Genomic DNA, 25,918 nt, shown 5'->3' with positions numbered 1-25,918 from the left:
CCATATGTTCTGCCATCCCTGCAGAGGTGGCTAATACGGCAGAAAAATCCATATCAAAAACTGACACAGGTAATCATAGATCATTATAGCTTTGTGCTTCAGTGACCTCTTGGTGCTATAGAGCATCATGTAAACATCCCTCTCTGATCATTCCCACCTCATCAAAGTGCAGCCCTATCTGGGTCCCTGCAGAGTTTGGCCCCATGGTGTCCAATTGTGGTGTCTCCTCTCTTTGCTCTTATAACTTTAGCATGTGCAACATGGAGCAAGAAAGCTTTTTAGTGCCAGTGCTAATGTCAGCGGTTGCTGATGGAATATCTTTGACTGAAAAGTGTAGTTACTTTTGTTGATGCATTTGGGTCATTCGGTTTGGTTGATTTTACGTCCTCATTAAACAATACTGCATATTTTACATAAAATGTTAATCAGTTTTAATGTCACATGGTTTTCCATGCATAGATGTAAACCCATCAACACAAATTCATAATGATAGTAGCTAAAAAAATTTTTTTTTTAAATTGAAGCAATTGACCGACACATTTTCTTGTCCCCGATCTCAACTTTGTTTTCTCAACTTCACTTTGAAATAAAGGTTACATATATATTTATAATTTTAAGTATTAGTATATACATGTACTTATTCTTTTTGACATAAAATATAGTTCATTGTGATACACATGTGTAAAACCATTAAATTAGTTTGTGTCTCAAACTCCATTCCACCCTGTTACATTGGTGCTCTTTGAACCTTGAAAAGAATAGTTCACCCAAAAATTTAAATTTGCAGAAAAATTCTCACCCATAGGGCATCCAAGATGTTAATGAGTTTGTTTCTTCATCAGATGAGATTTGGAAAAATGTATCATTACATTGCTTGTTCCCCAGTGGATCCTCCGCAGTGAATGGGTGCCGTCAGAATGAGAGTCCAAACAGCTGATAAAAACATCACAATAATCCACAAGCAATCCACACAACCCCAGTTATTTAGTGAAAAGCAACTTAATCCATCACTTCTGCTCAAAACAGAGTACATAATCCATAATAATGTTTTCTCCAGTGAAACAAATCCAAGATTTAAAATCTGTTTTGATGAGGAAACAAACTTATCTACATCTTGGATGGCCAGAGGGTGAATTTTCAGCAAAGTTTCATTTTAGGGAAAACTATTCCTTTAAACATATGCCCTAAAAGTGACAGAATTTCCTTGGTGGGAATGTAGGAAGTAATAGTCATAAACTTTAATACTTTTATTTAATAATAAACTTTAATAGCATAAAACATTGCATGTCCATCCAGTTGTGTCAAATTATACTGAGCATGAATATATATATATATTGTCTAAATATACTGTATATGTATTAAAATTCTTCCTAAATGTTAAACTTCTGTATGTTGTTATAGCTAGTAATGTGCCTTGTTAGCTGTTAAGGTTCATCCTGTTAAACATTACATTGTAAAAATGTCACGTAGCCGTGTGTTCAATCTAGACAACATGTGAGATATTGGGTCAGGATTATTAAATTAAACTAGCCTTTTTACCCAACAAACCTGCTTAATCCAAAATCCACGGAAGTGTACCATGGTATTCTATGAAGTAGCTTGGAGTAGTACCATAAATACAGTGGTATGACCAAGAGTTATTCACAGGAAGGCAGATATTTATACCTTATAGGGATGTCAGTCTATTAAAACAATTTAAGTTTATAGCATTAACATGATTTGTTTCTTTCCAAATGCAGAGCATTCATTTTCTTAATAATAAACATTTTCTTTCTCCCATAGCTTGCAGCAGTTCACCACAGCTCTTCTCATTAACATCCTTCACTCACAGGTAACACACACACACACACACACACACACACACACACACACATATATATATATATATAAAACAACCAGTCTGTGCTGGTGGCTCATGAAAAATAATATTCTCAAATATGTGTGTCCACTAAGTACAGAAGTAGCATAAATGAATTCAACTGAAACTTGGTTTTTAAGTTGAGTGCATTTCATCATTTTGAACTTTTCTGATTTTATATACTGTATATATATATATATATATATATATATATATATATATATATATATATATATATATATATATATATATATATCTGAAGTCCAGTGTTGTTTGTATTTATTTATTTATTTATTTATTTATTTTATGTAGTTTACATAATGCATGTGACCCCTGGCATGAGACATAAGAGGTGGACATTGATCCAGTTGCATCATCACTGAATTATACTGAATCGATTTACAACTGCATGGTATCTTTAGCAGCATCCCGTGTCAAAATGCATCGATGAAATGTGGGATATATTATGCATCAGCGTGCCGCACGCGCTTGGAGTGAGGCAGGACCTGGGGGAGGAGACATGTATCACGCTTTCGCTCATGCTTGTATGTTTCGCCTACCAATCCCACCTCATCATGCACATTGTTCCTGCGACCTGAACGAGCGCACTGACACCACGATCATCCAGCATCCCTCCAGCACACCTTCATTTTCCGTGGATCTGCTCGCGCTCGAAGAGAACTGGAGAGCTGGACAGAATAAACATCAGTAGCTTTGCGCGAGGCATTATTTAATTTGTCTGACTTCATGGGACGTGCTTTTAACGCGCACGAAACGGTTTAAAGACCTACGAGTCGTCGTCATAGTATCTGTTTCTGTGCTTGGAGACAATGTTTTAAAGCGAATACTGGCGCGCGCGCTTCGCTTTAAATGAGCTCAGATTGGAGAGCCACTGGGAACCGAAGCAAGGAACTAACTTGAACTACGAAAGTGAGTATTTCGCTTTATTTCTGTCGACTATTTTACTTTCTTCGTGATTATTTTGTTGATCAAATGTGCTTATTAGCATTCCACCACCCTAATTTCATTTGAACTATTTTGATTTATAAAAGTAGATGAAAAGGAAACATTTTAAAACAGTTAGCAAATAAAGTTTGGATGCAAATATAGAACAAATAGATATAATATGCTAACAAATCTAAAACATAGCGTTGACTGTTGCAAATGTACACGCTGTGCCATTTTTATGGGTCTAGAAAAAGTATTTGGAAAGTGATACAACCCTCCTTGGTCTGTAACATGTAAATGAAAAAATAATGTGGTTAGGTGTTACATATCAAATTGAACGCAAGAACCTGCTGATTCAGATGAGAACAGTTATGCCATCTGACACTGATTAATATGGTCTTAAATCAATTTATGAATCGAAATGTTACTTTATTACATTCAAATTGGTTTTTGTCCTGTGAATTTTTGTACACATTGTCACATCAGGAGGGTAGTGAGCATGTATGGTAGTGATTTCACCCCTGTGGCTCGTTTTTGATTGGCTGAACTGATAACTGACTGACTATCCATTAGTGTATCCATTTATTTCAGTGGCACTTCCCTTCCACCACAGCTGGCAGAGGATCCCATCTTTTCTCATGGGTGCTCAGTTATGCTGCCAGTTTTTCTTTTTACAGCATGAAAATTATATCATCATCATAGCACTTATTGGCTGATGACACTACAAGAAAATGCACACTCCCACTTCCAAACCCTTCACTAATGACTATCCTGAACTATAACGTTTAAGGCAGCAGACAGAGAAAATTATCTAAAACAATCAGGCACCTGTGAAATAATTACTACCATCTAATATAATTATATATTTACATTTTTTTTTTTCAGTATTAAAGTTTTTTTTTTAAACGTTGCACAATTGAAATGTTTTCAGAATACACATATTTTTGAATATTTGTTATTTATTTATTATCTCTCTCATTCTACATTATATTTCAGTCATTTGTTTATGATAGAAAGTGCTTATTTATTCATTGTGGTTTCAAAATCTCATTTAAACTGCCTTTTTATGCGTTGTGTTTCTACATGTGGTTTACAGCTGTCTTTTGAAAAATGCCGAGGCTTTCGCTGTCCGAATTACATGCATGCCTAAATAACTGACGTGCATGAATAATTAATTCAGACATAAACCTGAGCATGGTTTTTATGGGAGTACAGGAGCTGGCCGTTTGTCGCTCACATTTCTAGAAGGCTATTGAATAAATCATTGTTCTAGAACTGACACAGAGCGAGCCTCAGGCACTGTGAGCTCATCACACCCTGTTATTCATATTAACATTTTTAAAAAGACATAGTCTTACCAAACCTTCAGTCTAATTTAGTATTTTTTCAGTAAGGTGGCATATGTTTTGATGGCAGGGGGGAACGTTATTTCAAAGGTGAACAATATCCAGCCACTATGAGGTCTGTTCCTAAATCATTTGTGTTTTAGGATGCTTGGATGGTATTTTGGTGCATGGGAATGCTTATATCTACATTTATCCGACTTTAAAATTAAAGTGAGCTTTGTTGTTATTCTGCTGTATATGAAGACATAAAAAAGGAACGAAATGCCATGGCACACAGGACCATGGTGCTACATATTTAAACATACATAAACATACACATAGCTAACTTATACTGAAAGAGTTAAAGGGATACTCCACCCCAAAATGAAAATTTTGTCATTAATCACTTACCCCCATGTCGTTCCAAACCCATAAAAGCTTTGTTCGTCTTCGGAACACAATTTAAGATATTTTGGATGAAAACCAGGAGGCCTGTGACTGTCCAATAGACTGCCAAATAAATAACAGTGTCAAGGTCCAGAAAAGTATGAAAGACATTGTCAGAATACTCCATCTGCCCTCAGTGGTTCAACCGTAACGCTATGAAGTGACAAGAACACTTTTTGTAAACGAAGAAAACAAAGATAACGGTTGAACCACTGATGGCAGATGGACTATTCTGATGATGTCTTTAATACTTTTCTGGACCTTGACAGTGTATTTTACTTGGCAGTCTATGGGACAGTCACAGGCCTCCCGGTTTTCATCCAAAATATCTTAATTTGTGTTCTGAAGACGAACAAAGCTTTTACGGGTTTGGAACGACATGGAGGTAAGTGATTAATGACAGAATTTTCATTTTGGGGTGGAGTATCCCTTTAATCTGACATATGCATATATAGAAATATAAAGTGGATTTAGATTGGGATATTATCTTAGAACTTGACTGCAATTACCAAATGACTACCAAAGACAAGTACAATTTTAATTGCTATTATAAGGTTTGTTTGAGAGAGATTTCAGTCTCAACTGCATCATTTGTTTATTATTTGAGAAATGTCATATCAAAAAAGAGAAAGGAATGCACTATTTAAAAAAATAGTTGAGCTAAAAATTTAAATTATGTCATCATTTACTCACCCTCATGTCATTTCAAACCTGTATGACTTGTTTTTGTATGTGTTTTTGTCCATATACTAAAAGTTAGTGGGGTTCATTTGGGTTGTTTTGGACCCTACTGACTCATCGTATGGGGAAAAAAATATTCTTGTGTTCGCCTGAATAAACTAAGTCATAAGGGTTGGAGCAACATCAAAGTGAGTAAATTATGATAGAATTTTTACATTGAACTATGCCATTAATGCAAATCCTTCATGTGGTTTTTATACCACATATTAGCATAAATAACTTTGCGCTTTCTCTCTGATCATAAATGAACTCTTGTAAATGATCCTGATCTCTTGGTTTTGTTCACTTAGCATTTTTTTCCACAGGAACCAAAGTTCTTTCCCACATGTTTTCCTTTTTAAACACAGTGATGCACAGCACTATGATTGTACACAGCACTTAGGAGACAATCACACACTATAACAAGGACCTTCATCATATGTGAAACTCAGCAGAGATTGGCTCCACAATACAGTGAGGTTCATAGATGCATATTTGCATTGAAGTGAATTACGTAACTCAGTAGTTTTCTCTCAGAAATCAGGGCAATGGATTTACTCAGGGGAAGCTGTAATACTTTGCCACTTTCCCCACATATAGCCATCAGCATCATTGATATCAGCATTGGAGATATTGGCTCAAGCAGTGTAGCTTTTGTTTGCCTCTGCATCCCGGCTCATGTTGGTGATTGTTTTCTTGCCTGTGTCAAGGTAAACTCGGGGTGATATGCGCTGCCCATTTCCTCAGGCACACATGGAGTCTCTCACTTATGGAGATCACTGCTTACAATCCATTATGATGAAGCCCAAACCCCCAGGCAGCTGTGAACTTAAGTGAAACATGGTTACACTCTTAGTGTGAACTGTGGTTGGGAAGAACAATGGGACTGTTGGATGTTTTATGAGTTAGAACTTGGAAGATTCAAAATTCAAGTTGTTATTTTTTCTAATCTAATCGTGTTAGCTATAGAATTCATGACACAATATTTTTTTATCCTTATTTAGTAATATGTTCAAAATTGCACCCATGCATCTGCCATAAACTGGTATATGGAAGTTGTCAAAGAAATAATGAGCAATATATGTTTATATCCCCTCATAGTCCCAGTTAATTACCATTTGCATGGAGACAAGCGTCATTCTTTAAGGTAATGATTGCACCTCGGGCTAAAAGAGACCTATAGTGCTTTATAAATGTAATGGATTACCTTCTGGCTCTATAGATTAATGAGGAAATGGAAAGGCCTGGTTCAGGTCCCCTTAAGCACACTTTTTTCCATTTGATACAAAATGGAGACATAGGATGTAACCCAAGGCTGTAATTAAACTCAAAATGAAACAGGACACTCGATTATCCCAAAGGACGGCACCTTTCTCAAGGGAAACCTAAGACTCAAACTTTTTCAAATGGCTCTCAGAAGAGTGCCAGATCCATGAGGGAAAAATCAGTTTAAATGAATAGTTGACCCAAAAATGAAAATATTGTCATTATTTACTCATCCTCGTGTCTTTCCCAACCTGCTTAAGTTTCTTTCTTCTGCTGAACACAATAGAAGATATTTTGAAGAATGGTGGTGACTAAACAGTTTTAGTTAGATTTTTGGTTCCAACTGACTTCCATTATTTGGACAAAAAAAAAAAAAAAAGGTCATACAGGTTTGGAATGACATGAGGGTGAGTAAATTATGATAGAATTTTCAATTTTTTGGTTAAACTATCCCTTTACAGATTTCTCTTTCTTCTCGTTTATTGAAAGATACATGAGGTGATATCTATGAAACTATGATGTCGAAACCCTAACCTGCTCAACACCAGCAAAATAATGGAGTAGCATCACTGAACCAAAAGCCTTGGAAATGCAGGTCTATTTTTGGCCTGTCCTTTCCACTCGCCTGTGTGTATCTGTTGTTTTGCACAGAGAATAGACAGCTGCCAGACACGAGCCAATAATTGTATCGCTTGAGATGAAGATGCCCTTCGTTGCTGATAAAAGGGCTTTGTAAATACACAAGTGCATAATGAGAGGCCATCTAATTCTGACAGCCTACATGATGGAAATTTTCCCTCCTGCTTTTTCACCGTTCTTGCAATTCTTGTCATACTGAGTGTAAGTACAGTTTGTTATTTCGATTTTTGCTGTTTAATATTTTTGAGGAAACCGTAATGCATTTTTTCAGGATTCTTTGATGAATAGAAAGTTCAAAGAACAGCATTTATTTGAAATAGAAATTGCTTGTAATGTATAAATGTCTTTAGTGTCTCTTTTGATCAATTTAATGTGTTCTTGCTGAATAAAGATATTCATTTCTTGGGAGAAAAAAAGGTTTGACCCCAGACTATATGATAACATCATCATACTGTATAATATATCATCATCATAATATATATTTTGTTCTGCTAATTAAAAAAACAGCATATCCATGGACCTTAATCAGGGTCGATGCTATATTTAATTTGTTGGGAAGAAAAATTAGGTTAAAAAATTGGTAGGTTGTACTGTCTTAGAGATGAAGTGTGTAATTTAATTTTCATTGCACTTTCCTTAAACACGGCCATTTCTGTCATAGGTCAGACCAACAGTTAATTCCGCCCTCAAATGCACACCATTGGTTGAGTTCGTTTTACTGTGTTGATGGATGCTAAAACAGTGACACTTTGAAGAATTCAACCTGTAAATATCTTACTTATAGTTGTTTTTGCATATTAATCTTAGATATTAGAAAGAACCTAACATTAAAAGAATGAAAAACTAAAAAATTTTTAAATCCATGTTTTTCAGAGTTGTTTGGTTCAAGGATGAGCATTAGAATATGTGACATATTGAACAGACTGTATGTTTGTCCCTCGCAGCGCTGTTTTGATTCTTGTCAAGTTAAATAAGGCATCAACTCTCATACATGTTGTGCTACTCTGAAAATCTGTGCAAACTGTTATCGCATCCTTTAGAGTCTCCCGCCTGTGAGGTGCAGGGTTCAGTGGTGTGACATATCAAAGCTTATTAAATCCAATTTAATGAACAGACAAGCTTCCAGAGTGTCAGACCCTTGCTTATGTCAGCATTAGCAAAGGTTGAAGAGTGACATCAGTGGATGCATGTAGCATGTAGTGCAGTCAAATATTTGAATACACACAGGACATCCATGATGCAATTAGACCACAGCTAAAAGGTGAACTCAAGGTGAACTCTCCAGGTGATGGTGGAAATCTGGTCTATCTGTGAAACAGAGGGATTATGTAAAAATTGTTGAAAAAGTAATTATGCAAATCGTGGGAGCGGTGAGTTCATGTTCTGTGTCATCGCTCTCCAGTTCCCCACTGCTGGATGGGTCTGCAATAGAAGAGCCTGTTTTTGCCCTTGAGGTAGTCAGAGGCTTTTCTCACCACTGATTGTAGATCATAAAGCAAGTGAAGTAAGACATTTCACATTTAAACCCAAGATTGCCTGAAGGTTAGACCACGGTGGATAAAGGTTGCGAAGCCATCTCAGTGGCTCTTTTCTTGAGCGCCGTCTAATGCATTTCAGCATTATAGTCGTTTTTATATTTCTTCATCTCTGTTGCTGTCTGGAGTCCACCATTCAACTAATAGAAGGCTAACTTGAATAACAGTCATGTTTGGCACTGAAGTTATATACCATCTCTTTGATAGTCTTCCTTCAAAAGTGACCTTGCATAAAGAGACATCGAATTAGTGGTCCTTGCTACACTTTTATGTCCAAGAGGTTGATTTTTATTAAAATCAACGGATTTTGTGTTTTATTTTTTATTTTTGTAGAACGGAGAACACATTTTACCATGATTATAATTTTTGTCGCTTATTTTTTCTTCTATTTTTCTGAATGCATTTTATGTATGTATTTTATGGTTTTAATCTTGTCTCAGACCCAGACATCCCAGTCATATATTATAAAAATCCATCATGAATATGAATATAAATAATTATGAAATATTTATAATTATTAATTATATATTATTAAAATGATAATCAACACAAAAAATTATTCCTGTGAATTTTTAGCTTCATTACTCCAGTCTTCGGTGTCACATGATCCTTCAGAAATCATTCTAATATGCTGCATAAGAAACATTTCTTATTATTATCAATGTTGAAAACTGTTGTGATTAATATTTTTGTGGAAATTGTGATACATTTTTTCATGATTCTTTAATGAATAGAAAGTTCAAAAGAACAGTGTTTATTTGAAATAAAAATATCTGTCACCTTTGATCCTTTCTTAAAGATCTTGGAAACTTTTTACTATGCGTATAATTTATTTTTGCTTTTTTTATACTATGAAAATTCAGGAAATAAATATAAATAATAATAAAAACAATAGATAATTCATAAAATAATCAAAACAAAGAATCAAGCATACCCTTCAAATATTTATTGTGTGGAAATTATGTAAATTTTCTTTTAAAAAATAATGTTTACCCCATTGTCGCGGTGTCTAGTATCATTTCCACTACAACAATTTTTTCCCCTATTGTTTTTCTTCTTTTTTTATCTTTTTTTTTTTTTACTGTTTACAAAATTATATTAGACCTGAGATGAGATATGAGACAAAATCAAGGTAAATTTCAGAATACCATAAAATATTTTTATTATTCTATGTGCATTATTTATAATTTGTCAAATTATGCAAAAATTGCAAAAATATTATTAATATTTCTTAATGTATAAAACTAGATAGATAGATAGATAGATAGATAGATAGATAGATAGATTGTTTCAGAAAAAAATCAAAGCATTCGCACAACTTTCATTTTCTTAAGAAAACGTAAATAATAATAATTATTATAGACCTTAAATAGAATTTTAGAGCTCAATAGAGATTTAGGAGATAATGAAACCATGATTAAAAAGTGGTAAAGTGCTTCAGTCCCTCGCGGCTTGTCGTGGTCGTGTGCTCTTCTCCGTCTCAGTGAGAGGCACAGAGCAGCAAGAGTGCTCTCCTGCTGCTCACTCCAGTTGGTGACATTTTACACTGACCCCTGGTGCTATCCACTGTTTTGGTTTGTGATGACGCAACTGTTCAGACAGAGTGACAGTGGCACAGTTGTGGCTGAGCTGCAGGGTGTTTGACTGTGAAATGTGTTTCGGTCAGAGACGACAGCGTCCTGGTCGATCAAGCCTCCTGGGATACTGATTTGGTCAAACCAGATGAAGTTTTTCATTTTCTTTACTGGTTTGGAGGGGAAAACTGCATTTTCAGTAGATGAAAGCATGATAAAATTAGCCAAAATTTTTATCAGTGAACATGCAAGACATTCTGATTCTGAGGAAATCTGCAGAGCTTTGTTTGGAACTGAGGATAAACTACAGACATGAAAGCAGGAAGCATTGCTGCTGTCTCTGCAGTGTGGCCATCTCTAGTGTCTGCCCGCAGCTCTTATCCAATTATATAGCAGAGGCTAATGACCAAAATTACCATTCTCTCCTCTGCTAGTTCAAGTTTGAAAAGTTGTGACTATGACTACGGCAAAAGTTCTGGTAAAGCCTGTTCATGCAATCCTGCCAATCACAACACTAAGCCACAGTCTTAAGCAGACATGTCACCAGGGTCTGTGTGCCATTTGAGGATGATTTTAAGTTCCAATTTAGTTTCTGAATTTGATTTAAATTTAAATTGAGGTAGAAGGCTTTAAAATGAACCAAAAAATCATTTAACTGTATTTTTTTAACTAGTTTGTCAAAATACACAATACACCTAATGTACCTAAAAAATAAAGCAAAAAAATACTGTACCTGAAAAATAAAGTATGTTTTATTTGTATATTATGTGTTTTTGTAATGTGTAACTTTGTTCTTATTTTCTTAATAGCAAAGATAAAATACTGAAAAAGATTTTTATCTTTGCCCACTTTGGCCTAAATGTCTGCCTTTCTTTTTTATTTAATATTTTGTTCCCTTGTAAGGCTTTGTTTTTAAAATAGGGACTTAATTTGGCTGTACTGCTCAGACAACTTGCAAAATAGTAAAATCAACATGAAAAAGAATCATGATAAAATCATGAATCGTGATTTTCCTTAAAAAAAAAAAAATCGTGATATGATATTTTTGCCATATCGCCCACCCTTACTTTCAAGTAGCTAGCAAAATCATTAAAACTTTTTTATCGCACATGGTTGGGACCCATTGAAGAATGTATTCAGCTACCTACATAAAGATTCCTTTAGCTTGTTTATGGTCTTGCTAAATAGGGAATGTTTGTTTTCTTGGCTCCTACAGATTTTTGTTGCACACCCTTCTAATCTTGCACAGCAAATCTGTCAAGCCAAAATAATGACAAGACAAGCAAGTCCAGATATCAGCACTGTATAAATAATTCATCAGTTCGCACAGTATATCATTTTATGTAGCTTTAGTTTATCTGCATTTGTGTTGTTATCTGTAACATTCTCAATCTGTCTCTTTCTCTCCCTCTATCATCTCTCACTTTCTCTCTCTCTCTCTCTGGACCATGTCTTATCAGATCTCCTAGTGGGTGCCGTCTGCCCCCATCTGCCTCAGACTGCCTTGCTCCATGTTCCCCATGGAGCCTGCCATCATTATTATTGCTTTCACATGTGTGTTATTAAAAAAAACCACTGGTACTCACCTGCACCTGCTGTCGGTGCTGTTGGGTGATGCTTGGGCAGAGAGGGAGAGACACAATGCCTTTGGGGACTTGAGCTAATGGCTAACATTTAGAAACAGATGTGGAATTCAACATTCAGTGAACGTGATCAATAATGTGGAAAAAAGTGTTTTACATATGTGTAAGCAGATGAGGCTGAATGGCTTTTTCTTTAAAATAAATGTTGACTAAGTCATTGTTTGTGATGATTTTTGTATGCAAAATACTCAGAGTTAAACCCTACTGAAAAGACTGCTGGTTTAGTCCTGGTCTGGGCTGATGGACCAGCATAGCCATGCTGTTTAATACCAACAGATAATAAAGGTTGGCATGGCTAATTAAGCTTGTTAAAAGGATAGTTCACCTAAAAATGAAATTCTGTCATCATATACTCACCCTCACATTATTCCAAACCTGAGTTTCTTTCTTCTGTTGAGCACAAAGGATGATGTTGGCAGTAGGCGTTGGCTTTTGTATTTTGTAGTATGTAATATGAAGGTAATTGGATTCAGTGGGTTATTTGGTTACCAACATTGTTTTTAATAGTTTGTTTAGTGTTCAACAAAAGAAAGAAATGTATACAGGTTTGGAACAAGCGGAGGGTGAGTAAATGATGACAATTTAAGTTTTTGGGTGAAGTATACCTTTAAGAAGCCTGGTGTGGGCCATGCTGTAGTACAACATACAAAACAATATAGCGCACAGTATTTTTATTTATTTTTTTATTTTAAATAAAACAGATTAATGGAGCATATTTTACAATAAAATACAATTTCAGTCTTTCTATTTTCAAATTTCACTTATATCGTTCAATGTGTTACTTGTCATTTCTTTGTAATTATTTGTGAAATTTATTAGCATTTATGATTGAATTTTTTTAGTGTGCTGGTCTTTTATATAAAATATATAAATGTAAATAAAATGTAAATTGTGTAAATTTGTGTATATATACTAGGGAATATGTAGCTTTTGAAGTTAAATGTGTGATTAACATTTTAGGTCAAAGGCTTGTGGTTTATTTGGCAAATATTGCAAACCGATAAAATCATGTTTCTCATGTTCAAATGCATTAATTCCAGTTTCTGTGAATTCTCCTACAAATATCTGAGCTGACTTGGTGAAAACAAACTTTTTTAGTGATGACACTTGCATTTTAACTGTTTATGTATTCAGTGCTGTATTAACTGCACTGATTTGTGAAGCAGATTCAGGAACTAATTGCAAACACTATAAAGCAACTTTGTTAGTTTTGTTATTAGTCTGTTGTTGTGTGGTTGAGCATTGTGTTAGCAATGCAGTTTGATTCCCAGGGAACATGTAAGGTAAAAAAAAATGTTAGCCTGAATACATTGTAAGTTGCTTTGGATAAAAGCGTATGATAAGTGTAAATAACTCAATAACTAATTTAACACTGATTATAATTAAGACTGCTTGCAGGCACATTTATCTCACTGTTTGTGGTAAATTACTCCAGTCTTTGCTCTCCATTATGAGTTTCACCTACTAGCTTTCATGTGTTTTCTTCTAATAGTCGGAGAGCTCCAGCTACTGTGTTGGATCAGAGACAACGTCTGCGGCTTCCGGGCCATGAGTAGTTTTAAGGGCCAGGATGTGGAAAAACAAGGCATCAAGCTGCCAAAAAAATGGACTGATCCCAATGAAAAAGTACGTTTAGTTTCTTATTTACACATCTTTTAAGCTTTTTTATTACATGTATGAATGTTGGGGAAGCTACTTTGCAACTGTAACTTGCTAAGCAACCACTCGTAGTTTACAGTAGTTCAGCTACAGTCAATCTAACCAAGAACAAAAAGTAGCTAACTACATTGAAAAGTTTGGGGTTGATAAGATCTTATGCTCACCAAGCTGCATTTATTTGATTTGAAAATGAAGTAAAAACTGAGATTGTGAAATATTATTACATTTTGAATTAACTGTTTTCTATTTTAATATATTTTAAAGTGTAATTTATTCCTGTGTCATATGATCCTTCAGAAATTTTTCTAATATGTTGATTTGGTGCTCATAAAAATATTTCTTATCACCATCAATGTTGAAAGCAATTGTGCTACTTAATATTTTTGTGGAAACCATATTTTTTTCTAGGATTCTTTGATGAATAGAAAGTTCAAAAGAACAGCATGTGTTTAAAATAGAAATCATTTGTAACATTCTTTACTGGCAAACCTAGCAATATAAATTTAGCGTTAGAAAAGTGTTCGATTATTGCTTTAGCTTGTGCAGTAACAAAGATGTTGGAAAAATTGTTACTGAAAATTTTTGAAAACGATGATACCAAAACAGAAGCATGACTACTTTTAGTTACTCTCCAACACTGATAGTGATTGTCCTTCTTTTAATAACTTTTGTTTACCATATCTTGATGGAGTCTGATGCTGACTGCTATTGTTTAATCTTTTCTTTAAGCCAAACTTATTTATTTTCTTACTACTTTTTCCATTCTTGACGGTAGATCCCCACAGACCGTACGATGGTTGTCAGGGGAGTTCTGGGAGGAGGAGATGCTTCGGATCCCGCTGGAGGTCCGTTGAGAAAACGGCGTCAGCGCTATGTGGAAAAGGATGGCAAGTGCAACGTCCACCATGGAAACGTACGTGAAACCTACCGCTACCTGACGGACATCTTCACCACACTCGTAGACTTAAAGTGGCGCTTCAATCTGCTGGTCTTCACGCTGGTCTACACCACCACCTGGGTGTTCTTTGGCTTCATCTGGTGGCTCATCGCCTACACCCGTGGAGACCTGGACCACGCCGATGACAACGAGTGGACGCCGTGTGTGAATAACCTCAATGGCTTTGTCTCTGCGTTCCTTTTTTCCATCGAGACTGAGACCACCATTGGTTATGGGTACCGCGTCATAACAGACAAATGCCCAGAGGGCATCATCTTGCTTTTGGTGCAGGCCATCTTGGGCTCCATCGTCAATGCCTTCATGGTGGGCTGCATGTTTGTGAAAATCTCACAGCCAAAGAAACGTGCTGAAACGCTCATGTTTTCCAACACAGCTGTGATATCCATGCGGGACAGCAAGTTGTGTTTGATGTTTCGGGTCGGGGACTTGCGTAACTCACACATAGTGGAGGCCTCCATCAGGGCCAAGCTCATCCGCTCTAAGCAGACCAAGGAAGGAGAGTTCATCCCCCTAAACCAGACAGACATCAACGTGGGTTTTGACACGGGGGACGATCGGCTGTTCCTGGTGTCGCCGCTGATCATTTGCCATGAGATCAACAAGAACAGCCCCTTCTGGGACATCTCTCAGGAGCAACTGGCACGAGAAGAGTTTGAAATAGTGGTCATTCTGGAAGGAATGGTGGAGGCCACAGGTGAGAGTAGATCACAGAGAATGAGAGAGCGAGGGAGAGAATGAGTGCTGGCAAATGCCATAATTACACCGTTATGTAGGCAAAAACATGTTTCTCCATTGACTGCCATTGAGCAGGAGACATGTATTTGGGTTAAAAAAAATTGCAAGCAAGATTACAAATATTTGATTAAGAAAGGAAATGTTTAATCAATGCTTTATTTGATTTGCTGCTCAATTATTATTGGTGCTCAATTATAAATAATGGCTCCCATTATTGTCAATGTTAAAAACAGTTTTTGCTGCTTAAAATTTTGCAGAAACATTTTTTTCTGGATTCTTTAATAAATAGAATGTTCAATATAACAGCATTTATTTGAAATAGAACCTTTTGTAACCTAATAAATGTTTTACTGTCACTTTTGATCAATTTGATGCATATTTGCTGAATCAAAGTATTACTTTCTATTAAACACACACATACATCAAAAAATTTAACGGTAGTATATCCTGGTGTCTCCATAAATATTAAGTAGCACAACTGTTTTCAACATTGATAATCATATGAAATGATTTCTTGAGCAGCAAATCAACATATTAGAATGATTTCTAAAGGATCATGTGATGCTGAAAACTGGAGTAATGACTGCTAAAAAAATCACCTTTGCATCACAGGAATAAATTACATTTTAAAATATATTAAAATAGAAAACAGTTATGTTAAATTGTAATACTGTTTGCCAATGTTTTTACTGTATTTTTGACCACATTAATGCAGTCCTGATGAGCAGAAGAGACTTTATTGAAAACATTTAAAAGTAGTAATGTTTCCAAACTTTTGACAAGTAATATATATATTTATTATATATATTAGGGGTGTAACGGTACACATATTCGTACCAAAACTTTTCAAATCAGGTCTTTCGTTCAGTACGCATGTGTACAGAACAAATACAGCATTGTTTTAACCACTGCATGAGCATAACTATATTGTTACTTTTGACAAGAAATAAAGTCTCATCTTTCAAATTATGTCGATTTTTTTCAGGAAATTCAAACAATAAATGCAGTTTTGATGCTCTTTGATGTGGCGTGACAGATCGCTGTATAAACGGCAGCGAGTGAGCCCGATCATCCCTTTCTTTTTAGTTTTAATATGAAATAAATATGAATGAACATCTCATGCCTTATGTAATCGCTCAATCAGTGCTTCAGACACGGAAAGACATCAGTTGAATAGCTTATAAACAAAATGTCACATAGCATTTCATTTACCTCAGGCAAGTCATCAGTGTCCATGGCTTGTTTTTTCGCTAGAGAAATGAAGTCTAGAGAAGAGCATTTCGCAAAATATTGGACTACATACTCATTATATTTTAATTTACCTGTTAATGATGTCTTAATTATTTAATGTAAATTAAATAAATAAATCTGTTATGAAACAAGTTATGGCAGCCACTGTGTAATGATTTTATTTCAACAACAAAGAGAAATTTAGAAGTTAACTTAAAAACAAATTGCATAATGTGCAATTTACATGTTTGCATACAATTTTGTAATTTGAATGTTGATTATTATATTTAAAAATACATAGTAACTGAATTCAAGTTTGTGCTCTGTTGTTAATTTTAACCTTATAGTAATGTAAAAGGGCTCCCTATAGTTTAGAGCATGAGCTGAGGTAGATTTTTTATCCCTAAGAAAATTGTTATTATAATTGAAGCTATTTAACAAAAAGAGCAATTTGTTTATTTACCCACTGTTTAATAAAAAAATGCTATTTTATGTTTGGTTTTTCCCCCTGCTGTACCAAAACCATACCGAACCATAACGTCAAAACCAAGGTACGTACCCAACCATCTTGTTTGTGTACCGTTACACCTTTATATATATATATATATATATATATATATATATATATATATATAATTATGCATTTTAAATTATACACACACACACCACACACACACACACACACACACACACACACACACACAAACACAGTGGGTATAGAAAAGAATCACCTCCCTTTAAAATAATCATATTTTGTTGCTTTGCAGTCTGAAATGAAGATAGACAGTTCTTGTTTCATCCAGCTGCATTTACTCAGTGCAACTTATAACATCCAAGTGAAGGACATAACACCAACAACAACAACAACAACAAAAACAGAATCAGTGAGTTGGAAAAAGGATCACCACCTTGTCAGTATTTTGTTGAAGCACCTTTTGCTTTAATTACAGCCCTTAGTCTGTTGGGAATGGATTGCTCTCTACTAACTTTGCACAACTAGACTTTGCAATATTTGCCCAGTCTTCTTTGAAGAACTGCTCAAGTTCAGTTCAATTTGATGGTGAGCGTTTGTGGACTGCATTCTTCAAGTCATTCCATAGATTTTAATTGGGGTTTTAGTCTGGGCTCTGACTAGGCCATGCAAGGACATTCACCTTTTTCTCCTTCAACCACTGTGTGCTCAGTTTTGCTTTGTGCTTTGGGTCATTGTCATGTTGGAAGGTAAACCTTCTTCCCATTTACAACTTTCTGGCAGAGGGCAGCAGATTTTCCTAAAGAATTTGACGGATATTTTGCACCATACATTTTTCTTTCTATCCTGATAAGTTCTCCAGTCCCTGCTGCAGAGGAACACCCACATAACAGGATATCACCGCCTCCATGCTTTACTGTATGAATGCTGTTATTTGGATGGTGAGCTGTATTGGATTTCCGCCAGACATGTTTGCTGTTGAGGCCAAATAATTCACTTTTAGTCTCATCTGCCTCAGAATCTTCAAGGTGTGTTTTGGCAAAGCTCAGTCATGACTGCTTGTGGCCTTTCTTGAGGAGTGGCTTTTTTCTTGCAACCCTCCCATATAAGCCACATTTGTGGAGAATTTGTGATGTTGTCACATGCACACAATAAGCACTCTTTGTCCTAAATTCCTGCAACTGCTTCAGAGTTGCTGTTGGCCTCTTGGTCGCCTCTCGGACCAGTTTCCTTTATCTCTTCTTTCATCCAGTTTGGAGTGACGTCCTGATCCACGGAGGGTCTGTGTTGTAACAAATACATTCTACTTCTTAATAATAGACTTCTAGGTGCTTCTAGGCATTGATAAAGCCTTTGAATTTTTTTTGTATCCATCTCCTGACTTGTGCCTGTCCCGGAGATCTTTTGATGGGTGCCCATAGTTGATTGTTTGCTTCAGTTGCACTACCAAGGACTGAAATCTCCAGGAAAGCTCTTTTCATGCTGAGCTAATCATAATGACAGCATATCACAGTTGAAAGTCAGATGGCTTTGTGTGCCATTGAGAAGGTGATTAACTACAGCTGATTGAGTTTACTAGACATTTTTGGGAGGTGGTGATCCTTGTTCCAACTCAGTGATTCTGTTTTTTTATTTATTTTATTATTATTATTTTATTTATTTATTTTTGTGTGTGTGTTTTATCTTTCATTTGGATGTTATAAGTTGCACTGAGTAAATACAGCTGGATAAAACAAAAACTGGCCATCTTCATTCCAAGCTGCAAAGCAACAAATGACTGTATATGTTGTGGAACGCAAATGTTAAATTTTTTTAAAGAAGATTCTGGACAATTTCATGTGTAATGAAAGTGAAAGAGTTGTCAATTGCCAAAATGACAATAAAGAACCAGAAAATGTAATATAATTTATAGTATATATTATGATTCATGTACTATATTTCAAGTCTTCAGAATCTAAATGATAACTCATGTGTAATGAGCAAACAGTTGAATCCTTTTTTTAAGTTGAATCTTTTCAGTGAATCTACACTGAATCTGTGAATCTGAATCTGTGAACAGTGAATCTAAATCAGTTGATCCAGTTTACAAAACAGAAGGAATTATTTGTAAAAAATGGGAGTGATCCAGTTTAACTCTCTGACTCACTGATGTGGTTGCAAAGGTTAAATGCTATTGTCACAGTCTTCAGCTGGTGTGCCCAGGATGGCCACCAGATGACACTGTGATTTCTGTGAGCACATGGCTTGTGTTGTGTTTGTTTGGTGCCATGTGCTCTCTCCTGTCTATTGTCTGACCCCGCCCATTTTGTTACCTCATTATTGGTTAAGTTGCTGCACCTGTGTCTCCCTCGTTACCCACCTCATTGTTCCCCTATTTATTCTCCTGGTGTCTGTAATCCTGTGCTGATCTGTTGTTTTCCCACTGTGGTGTCATGTCTGTTTGTAGTGCAGTTTCTAGCCTGCCTGTCTGTTTTTCCCCCTCTGGGTTGTTTTTATTTTTCTTTATTATTAAAAGAAGGACCATTCTGCCTGCATTTGACTCTTTGCCTCTTTTGCACCATGACAGCTATGACATAAATTCAGAAGAATTGGAATATAGCAAACAAGTCACTTTTATGATACTATTGGGTCCTTCAAGCAGCTTGACAGCCCTGGTCCTCGTTTACTTTCATTATACTGAAAGGTGTTCCCAGAATCATCTTTAAAAATTCACATTTTGTATTCCACAGTAGAAAGAAGGTCGTACAGTTTGGACCAACATGACTGTGAGTAAATGATCTCTGAAGGGATGCTGGATGTGCAGGCCAAGTTACTGCCATTGAGATGAATGGGAGTAGGAATGTTTGGCTCTCTCCAGGTATATCAGAGCTCTTAGGATGAGTCAGGGGTATTTGAATGGATGTTGCCTGCAAGTCAAACATGAAAATTGACCAGATTTACCACAGTTCCCCTGGTAACTGAATGCTGACAGCAGGGCGTGATGTGGTATTTTCATGGGATTCTCTAATTATATTGACAGTGAATTCATATGACAGCAATTGCAATTACACTATGCTAATTAGCTTTTGCATTGTGCTCTGTGTCAGTATAGACAGATATTGCTGCCTGCATGGAGCAGAAGGATGGAGGACTCTTTAGATGTCTCTCAGTAAGACAAGCTCATTGCCTGTCAATAGAACCGCCTCAGGGAAATTAACGAGCAAAAGACAACTGAAAGAACTACAATGCAATTGACTCTCACGCACACATAAATACACACACACACACACGCTCACAAACACACTCTCTCCTACATCTAAAATAATGAATCATTGCTCAGGAGTGGGATGCAGTGAGTAGCTTGATTCAGTCCACAATCATCACTTGTTCAGTGCAGTTATACTTTTTTTGTCTCACATCTGACATTCAAGAGCATCCCACTTTCAGTCGATGTAGGTTTAACCAATCTATTATTAGACAAAAAGCAGGATAACAGTAAAAGAATCAGTATCAGAAAACGATACCAAACTATTCAGGTCAGGTCTGTACCTCAAGGCCTAACGAAATTGGAAAATTATAAAGATTAATTATTGATTTTCTAAATAAAGCCCTTTTGGGGCTTTAAAGTAAAAAGTAATGGAAGTAATGGAGGTTTATGATTGGTAGCTCATGACCAATCAGGGAAATGAACAGAGAGTCCAAGTCTAATAACAATTATAATTGTTCTCATAACATTTAGTTTGAGTCTCAACCTGAGCAACAACTCTTAAAGGGATAGTTCACTGAAAAATGAGAATTCTGTCATCATTTGCTCAACCTCAAGTTGTTTCAAACCTGTATGATTTTCTTTTTTTCTGTTGAACATAGAAGATATTTTGAAGAATGTTGCTAACCAGTTAACAGTAACCTTTGACTTCCATCTTTTTTGCTCAGCAGAAGACAGAAACTCATACAGGTTTCAAACAACTGGAGGGTGAGTAAATCATGACAGAATTTTCATTGCTGTGAACTATCCCTTTGAATGGAATAGTTTACAGAAAAATTAAAATGTTGTCATTATTCACTCACCTTCTAGTTGTATGAGTTTTACATCGCCCCAAAGTATATGGGTTTTTTGAGGCGAGAGGGAAATAAGGTCTGTGGTTAACTCAAGCGTTTTGTTCACAGTGGAATGGTTTTAAATGAACAGTTTAAAAATGTCCAAATGGAGGTGTTAAAGTCAATTGCAGAGCGTTAGCAGTGAAAGTGAAGCATCTCTTGCAGTAGCACTGAATGCCTTATATAGTTTGATGCCTTATTGAACTACTGTACACTGAGAATCTCATGAATTTTGATGTGTTTGATGAATGGTATCTGCTGAGTTTCCTAGATATTCATTATGACAGCCTCTATCACTCTGTTTCTTGTTGAAAGTGTGTTTTGTTGCTCTGTTTGTCACTGCACGTCTCTGGAGTAATTGATGCGGTTATTCGAGGTTCACTAAAGCACATGATGAGAAAGCTTGTATTCTATTTTTAGGAGGTGTGCCCATAAATATTCAGCGGTGCGTGTGCATGCATGTCTGCGTTTCACAGAAAACATGATATTCTTAATTAATTAAGCTTAAGTACATTTGTATTGGCATACTGAAAGGATCGTTATTAACTTTCAAAGGTCAGAAGCACAAATAGACAGTGACCTTTGAATATTTGAGTACAGTAGACATAATGGAACAGTTCTTCAGCAAATGTTATAAAAGTGATTTTAATATGTAGCCAATACTAAATTAATCAGGATGAAAACTAGATTTTTCTGCACTACTGTCTTATCTCTGTATTATTAGCTCATACAACAGCCCCAAAAATTATTTGGAAACATATAATTGTACTATAACTGATCTCAATGAAAACTGGAAGTTTTTTTGCATTACTGTTTTATCTCTTTTCTGTGCTCATGGCCATTTTCCTCTGTTTTTTCCTGAAGGAATGACATGTCAAGCCCGAAGCTCGTACCTGAATTCAGAAGTGCTTTGGGGAGAACGTTTCACCCCTGTGCTCTCACTGGAGGAGGGATTTTACGAGGTGGATTATGACACGTTCCACCACACCTACCCTGCACCAACCCCTTCCTGCTCCGCTCGCGAGCTAGCAGAACTGGCAAAGAAAGGGGTAGCTATACCTTTGCCCCCTATTTCACCTCCAGCAACCCTGGGAGAGCCCCCAGGCCCAAAGGAGATGCCTGAGGAGGAGACCAAGGCAGAAGAAGAAGCAGAAGAGACTGTTAGCAATGGTGATGTGAACAGAATGGAGTGTATGCAAGAATAAGTTAACACATTGCAATCTGAAATCTTTTGCTGCCCCTTTGTGGCAGACCGAAATATACAGAGATACAAAAACTCAATTCAGCCACATAAACTGAGGAATAGTTTGAAGTCTATAGGCCTGTAGGTCTACATTTTGTCGTTGACCCCACACTGGTACTGTTTTCAAGAATAGAACGAAAGTGCATATGGTAAAGTTTTTAAACTTCAGGCACAAAAATGCTTAAAACCTCTATCGGCTTGAATTTAAATGCAGTTCATTTCAATAAGATGTATATATTCGCAGCTTTGTACTGTGAGTGCTTAACATGCTACTGAGCTTGCATCATTGCTTTTGAGGTTTATAAGTATTTCTGTATCCAGTTTATATATAGAGATTAATATTTTGTTGTTTCAGATGGTGCTTATAGCTACACTGCAGCATTTTATGAAGGTTGTTTCCACCACAGGATAACAAAAATTGGGGAATTGCAAATTTACCTCACAACTTACCTGACTTTTTCTCTTGCGATTCTGAGGGGGGAAAAAAGTCAGAATTGTGAGATATAAACTTGCAATTCTGAGCAAACAAAAAAAAAAAGTTGCAATTACCTTTTTTTATTCCATTTAAAAAAAAAAAAAAAAACTATTTGTATGGAAACTTGTTTCTGCCATGGGATAAAAAAAATTAAAAAGGTAATTTTGACTTTTCATCTCATAATTCTAACTTTTTTTTCTCACAGTTCTAAGAATATAATCTGAGAATTACTATATATTAACTCATAATTATGAGAAAAGAAGAATTTTGAGATGTAATAAGTGAGATAAAAGTTGCAATTACTTTTTTACCTTAACGTTTTATTTAAAAAAAAAAAAAAAAAAAAAAATAAATTGCAAGGTGGAAACTTGGAATTGCAAGGGAAAATATTTAGAATTATGACTTATTTTTCCTCAGAATTCCTAGAAAAGAAGTCTGAATTGTGAGATAGCTGCAATTTCCTTTTTTATTTTATATCTCATGGCAGAAACAGCTTAGCATCTTCTGTGTGAAACTGCTGGTAAAAAGCAAACAAACAAACATGTTTTTCGTTTCATAATGAAGGACATCGCATTACCTATAGAGGGCGTGTTGAAAATTCACAGAATATGCTTTAAATTGCACATCATGTATGAAACTATACACACATGCCGTGTAGAATATAATTTCTGTAACAAGGAGATTTTCTGTGTTAGCAAACAGCGACCTCTGCTGTTAGCGGACCTCACAAACTACTGACTGACAGTTTGAGTGAGATTTGCCAAAGGGTTAATGGTGGGAAATCATTATTTTATTTCTTCAGTTGACGGATATGTAACACAAACACTAAAAGCTGGATATTAACCTCAACAAACAGAACGCACAATGTAATTGTTGCTTGTTTATTATATTTTAAATGTATGAAATGTACTGTAGCCTAGCTACTAGCCTATTTGGTTGATTTAGTCATTTTCCATATCTTCTGTATATCATTAATATTTCTGCTTGAGAAACACCCTCACTGTTATTTAGATTAGATTAGATTAGATTAGATTAGATTAGATTAGATTAGATTAGATTAGATTAGATTAGATTCAATTTTATTGTCATTGCACATGTAAGGTACAAGGCAACGAAATGCAGTTAGCATCTAATCAGAAGTGCAATAAGCAGTAAGTACAGGATATACAGTGTCTGCAATATGTTACATATTTATGCATTTATGTTATTTATAGCTCTTCTTTAGTTTTTTGTTTTGTTTTGTTATTTTTTAACACCAGATTTAATAAAATGTTTCTGTTTTCTTTTGCAATAAGTGAATAAGAAAGCGATTAAATAAAAAAATAATCTTTCTCAGACACTATGCGCTGTTCTGAGTTTCTATTAGAATATGAAATAAGAATTATAAGTTAAAACAACATACAGTCATCTACGACCCTTACAAAAAGATGAATTCTATGATTATAGAATAGGGGGCAGCTGTGGCCTAATGGTTAGAGATTTGGACTTGTAACCAGAAGGTCGCAGGTTCGAGTCTCGGTGCTGGCAGGAGTTGTAGGTGGGAGGGAGTGAATGAACAGCTCTCTTCCACCATCAATACCCATAGCTGAAGTGCCCTTGAGCAAGGCACTGAACCCCCAGTTGCTCCCCGGGCGCTGGATATAGCTGCCCACTGCTCCGGGGGTGTGTTTCACGGTGTGTTCACTTCTCACTGCTGTGTGTGTGCACTTGGATGGGTTAAATGCAGAGCACCAATTTCGAGTATGGGTTACCATACTTGACAAATGTCACGACTTTCACTTTCACTTTCACTTTTATGCTAAAACATTGTAACAACACAGAACTTAACACACAAGCTCTATAATAGAACTTCTTTAAGGAATAGTGAATAATGCAGTACATTAGTCTACGTAGTAAATATTTCCCAGTGGCCTAGGTCATTTTTCCCCCTAAGAATTATCTAATAACCATCTGCACGGGTTTAGCAACAATATTAAAACAAATGTTTTTTGTTGCCAGTTTGAATTGCAGTATTCAGTCTGAAGTTATAGTCACCACCATTGCCTTTATTGTATTTCTTTCCTACCATCCCTCTTTGTATGTGATTCCTCATTAAAGGGGTACTCCACCCCAAAATACATTTTTTGTCATTAATCACTTACCCCCATGTCGTTCCAAACCTGTAAAAGCTTCGTTCGTCTTTGGAACACAATTTAAGATATTTTGGATGAAAACTGGGAGGCCTGTGACTGTCCCATCGACTGCCAAATAAATAACAGTGTCAAGGTCATAAAAGGTATGAAACTCTTCGTCAGATCACTACATCTGCCATCAGACGTGCAATCTGGGTTATATGAAGCGGCGGGAACACTTTTTGTAAGTGAAGAAAAAAATGCACTGTTTTGCTAAATACACGTAGAAATAGTGCATCCTTGTGGCGCGGATGATACAGAAGAGCATACGCAGCACACAGCAATGTGAAGAGACACAGAGGATTGATTTTTGAAAAGGAGTTTTTTTGTATAGTGTTTTTTTTTTTTTTTTTATCTTTTATAAAGTGTTTTCGTGTCTTTTTATATAACCCAGATTGCACGTCTGATGGCAGATGGAGTATTCTGAAGACTTTCATACCTTTTATGGACCTTGACACTAGGGTGACCAAATGTGCCATTTTCCCAGGACACGTCCTGGCCAGGATTTCTATATTGCCTAAAATATCCACGTTTTGGCTTTGTATATGCATCGCTTTGACTGTTCTCTGTAGATCCCACCTTCTCACGCACCACGATTGGTTGATTACGTACAATGTCTGCATGTTATTGGTCAAACGATCATTACCTTCATTAAGTATGAAAACAGGAAACCAAAGCAAAAACCTGGATATTTTAGGCAATATAGAAATCCTTGCCAGGACGTGTCCTGGGAAACTGGCACGTTTGGTCACCCTACTTGACACTGTTATTTACTTGGCAGTCTATGGGACAGTCACAGGCCTCCTGGTTTTCATTCAAAATATATTGTGCTCCGAAGACAAACAAAGCTTTTAAGGGGTTGGAAGATTTTGGGGTAAGTGATTAATGACAAAATTTTCATTTTGGGGTGGAGTATCCCTTTAAGTAAATCCTTTGAGTTTTG

General features: G+C 36.0%; 1 protein-coding gene across 1 annotated transcript; it reads left to right on the top strand.

The window, feature by feature from the left end:
* Positions 1 to 2,288: 2,288 nt before the first annotated feature.
* Positions 2,289 to 23,926, top strand: LOC109072341 (G protein-activated inward rectifier potassium channel 4-like). The gene is made up of 4 exons (XM_042773032.1): positions 2,289 to 2,788; positions 13,448 to 13,581; positions 14,390 to 15,266; positions 21,951 to 23,926. Exons 2-4 carry the CDS (start codon positions 13,504 to 13,506, stop codon positions 22,289 to 22,291), a joined length of 1,296 nt encoding a protein of 431 aa, XP_042628966.1. The 5' UTR covers positions 2,289 to 2,788; positions 13,448 to 13,503; the 3' UTR covers positions 22,292 to 23,926.
* The last annotated feature ends 1,992 nt before the right edge of the window (positions 23,927 to 25,918 follow it).

Source organism: Cyprinus carpio, chromosome A16, assembly GCF_018340385.1.
Source record: "Cyprinus carpio isolate SPL01 chromosome A16, ASM1834038v1, whole genome shotgun sequence".
NCBI lineage: Eukaryota > Metazoa > Chordata > Actinopteri > Cypriniformes > Cyprinidae > Cyprinus > Cyprinus carpio.
This window is presented reverse-complemented; position numbering and strand designations above follow the sequence as displayed.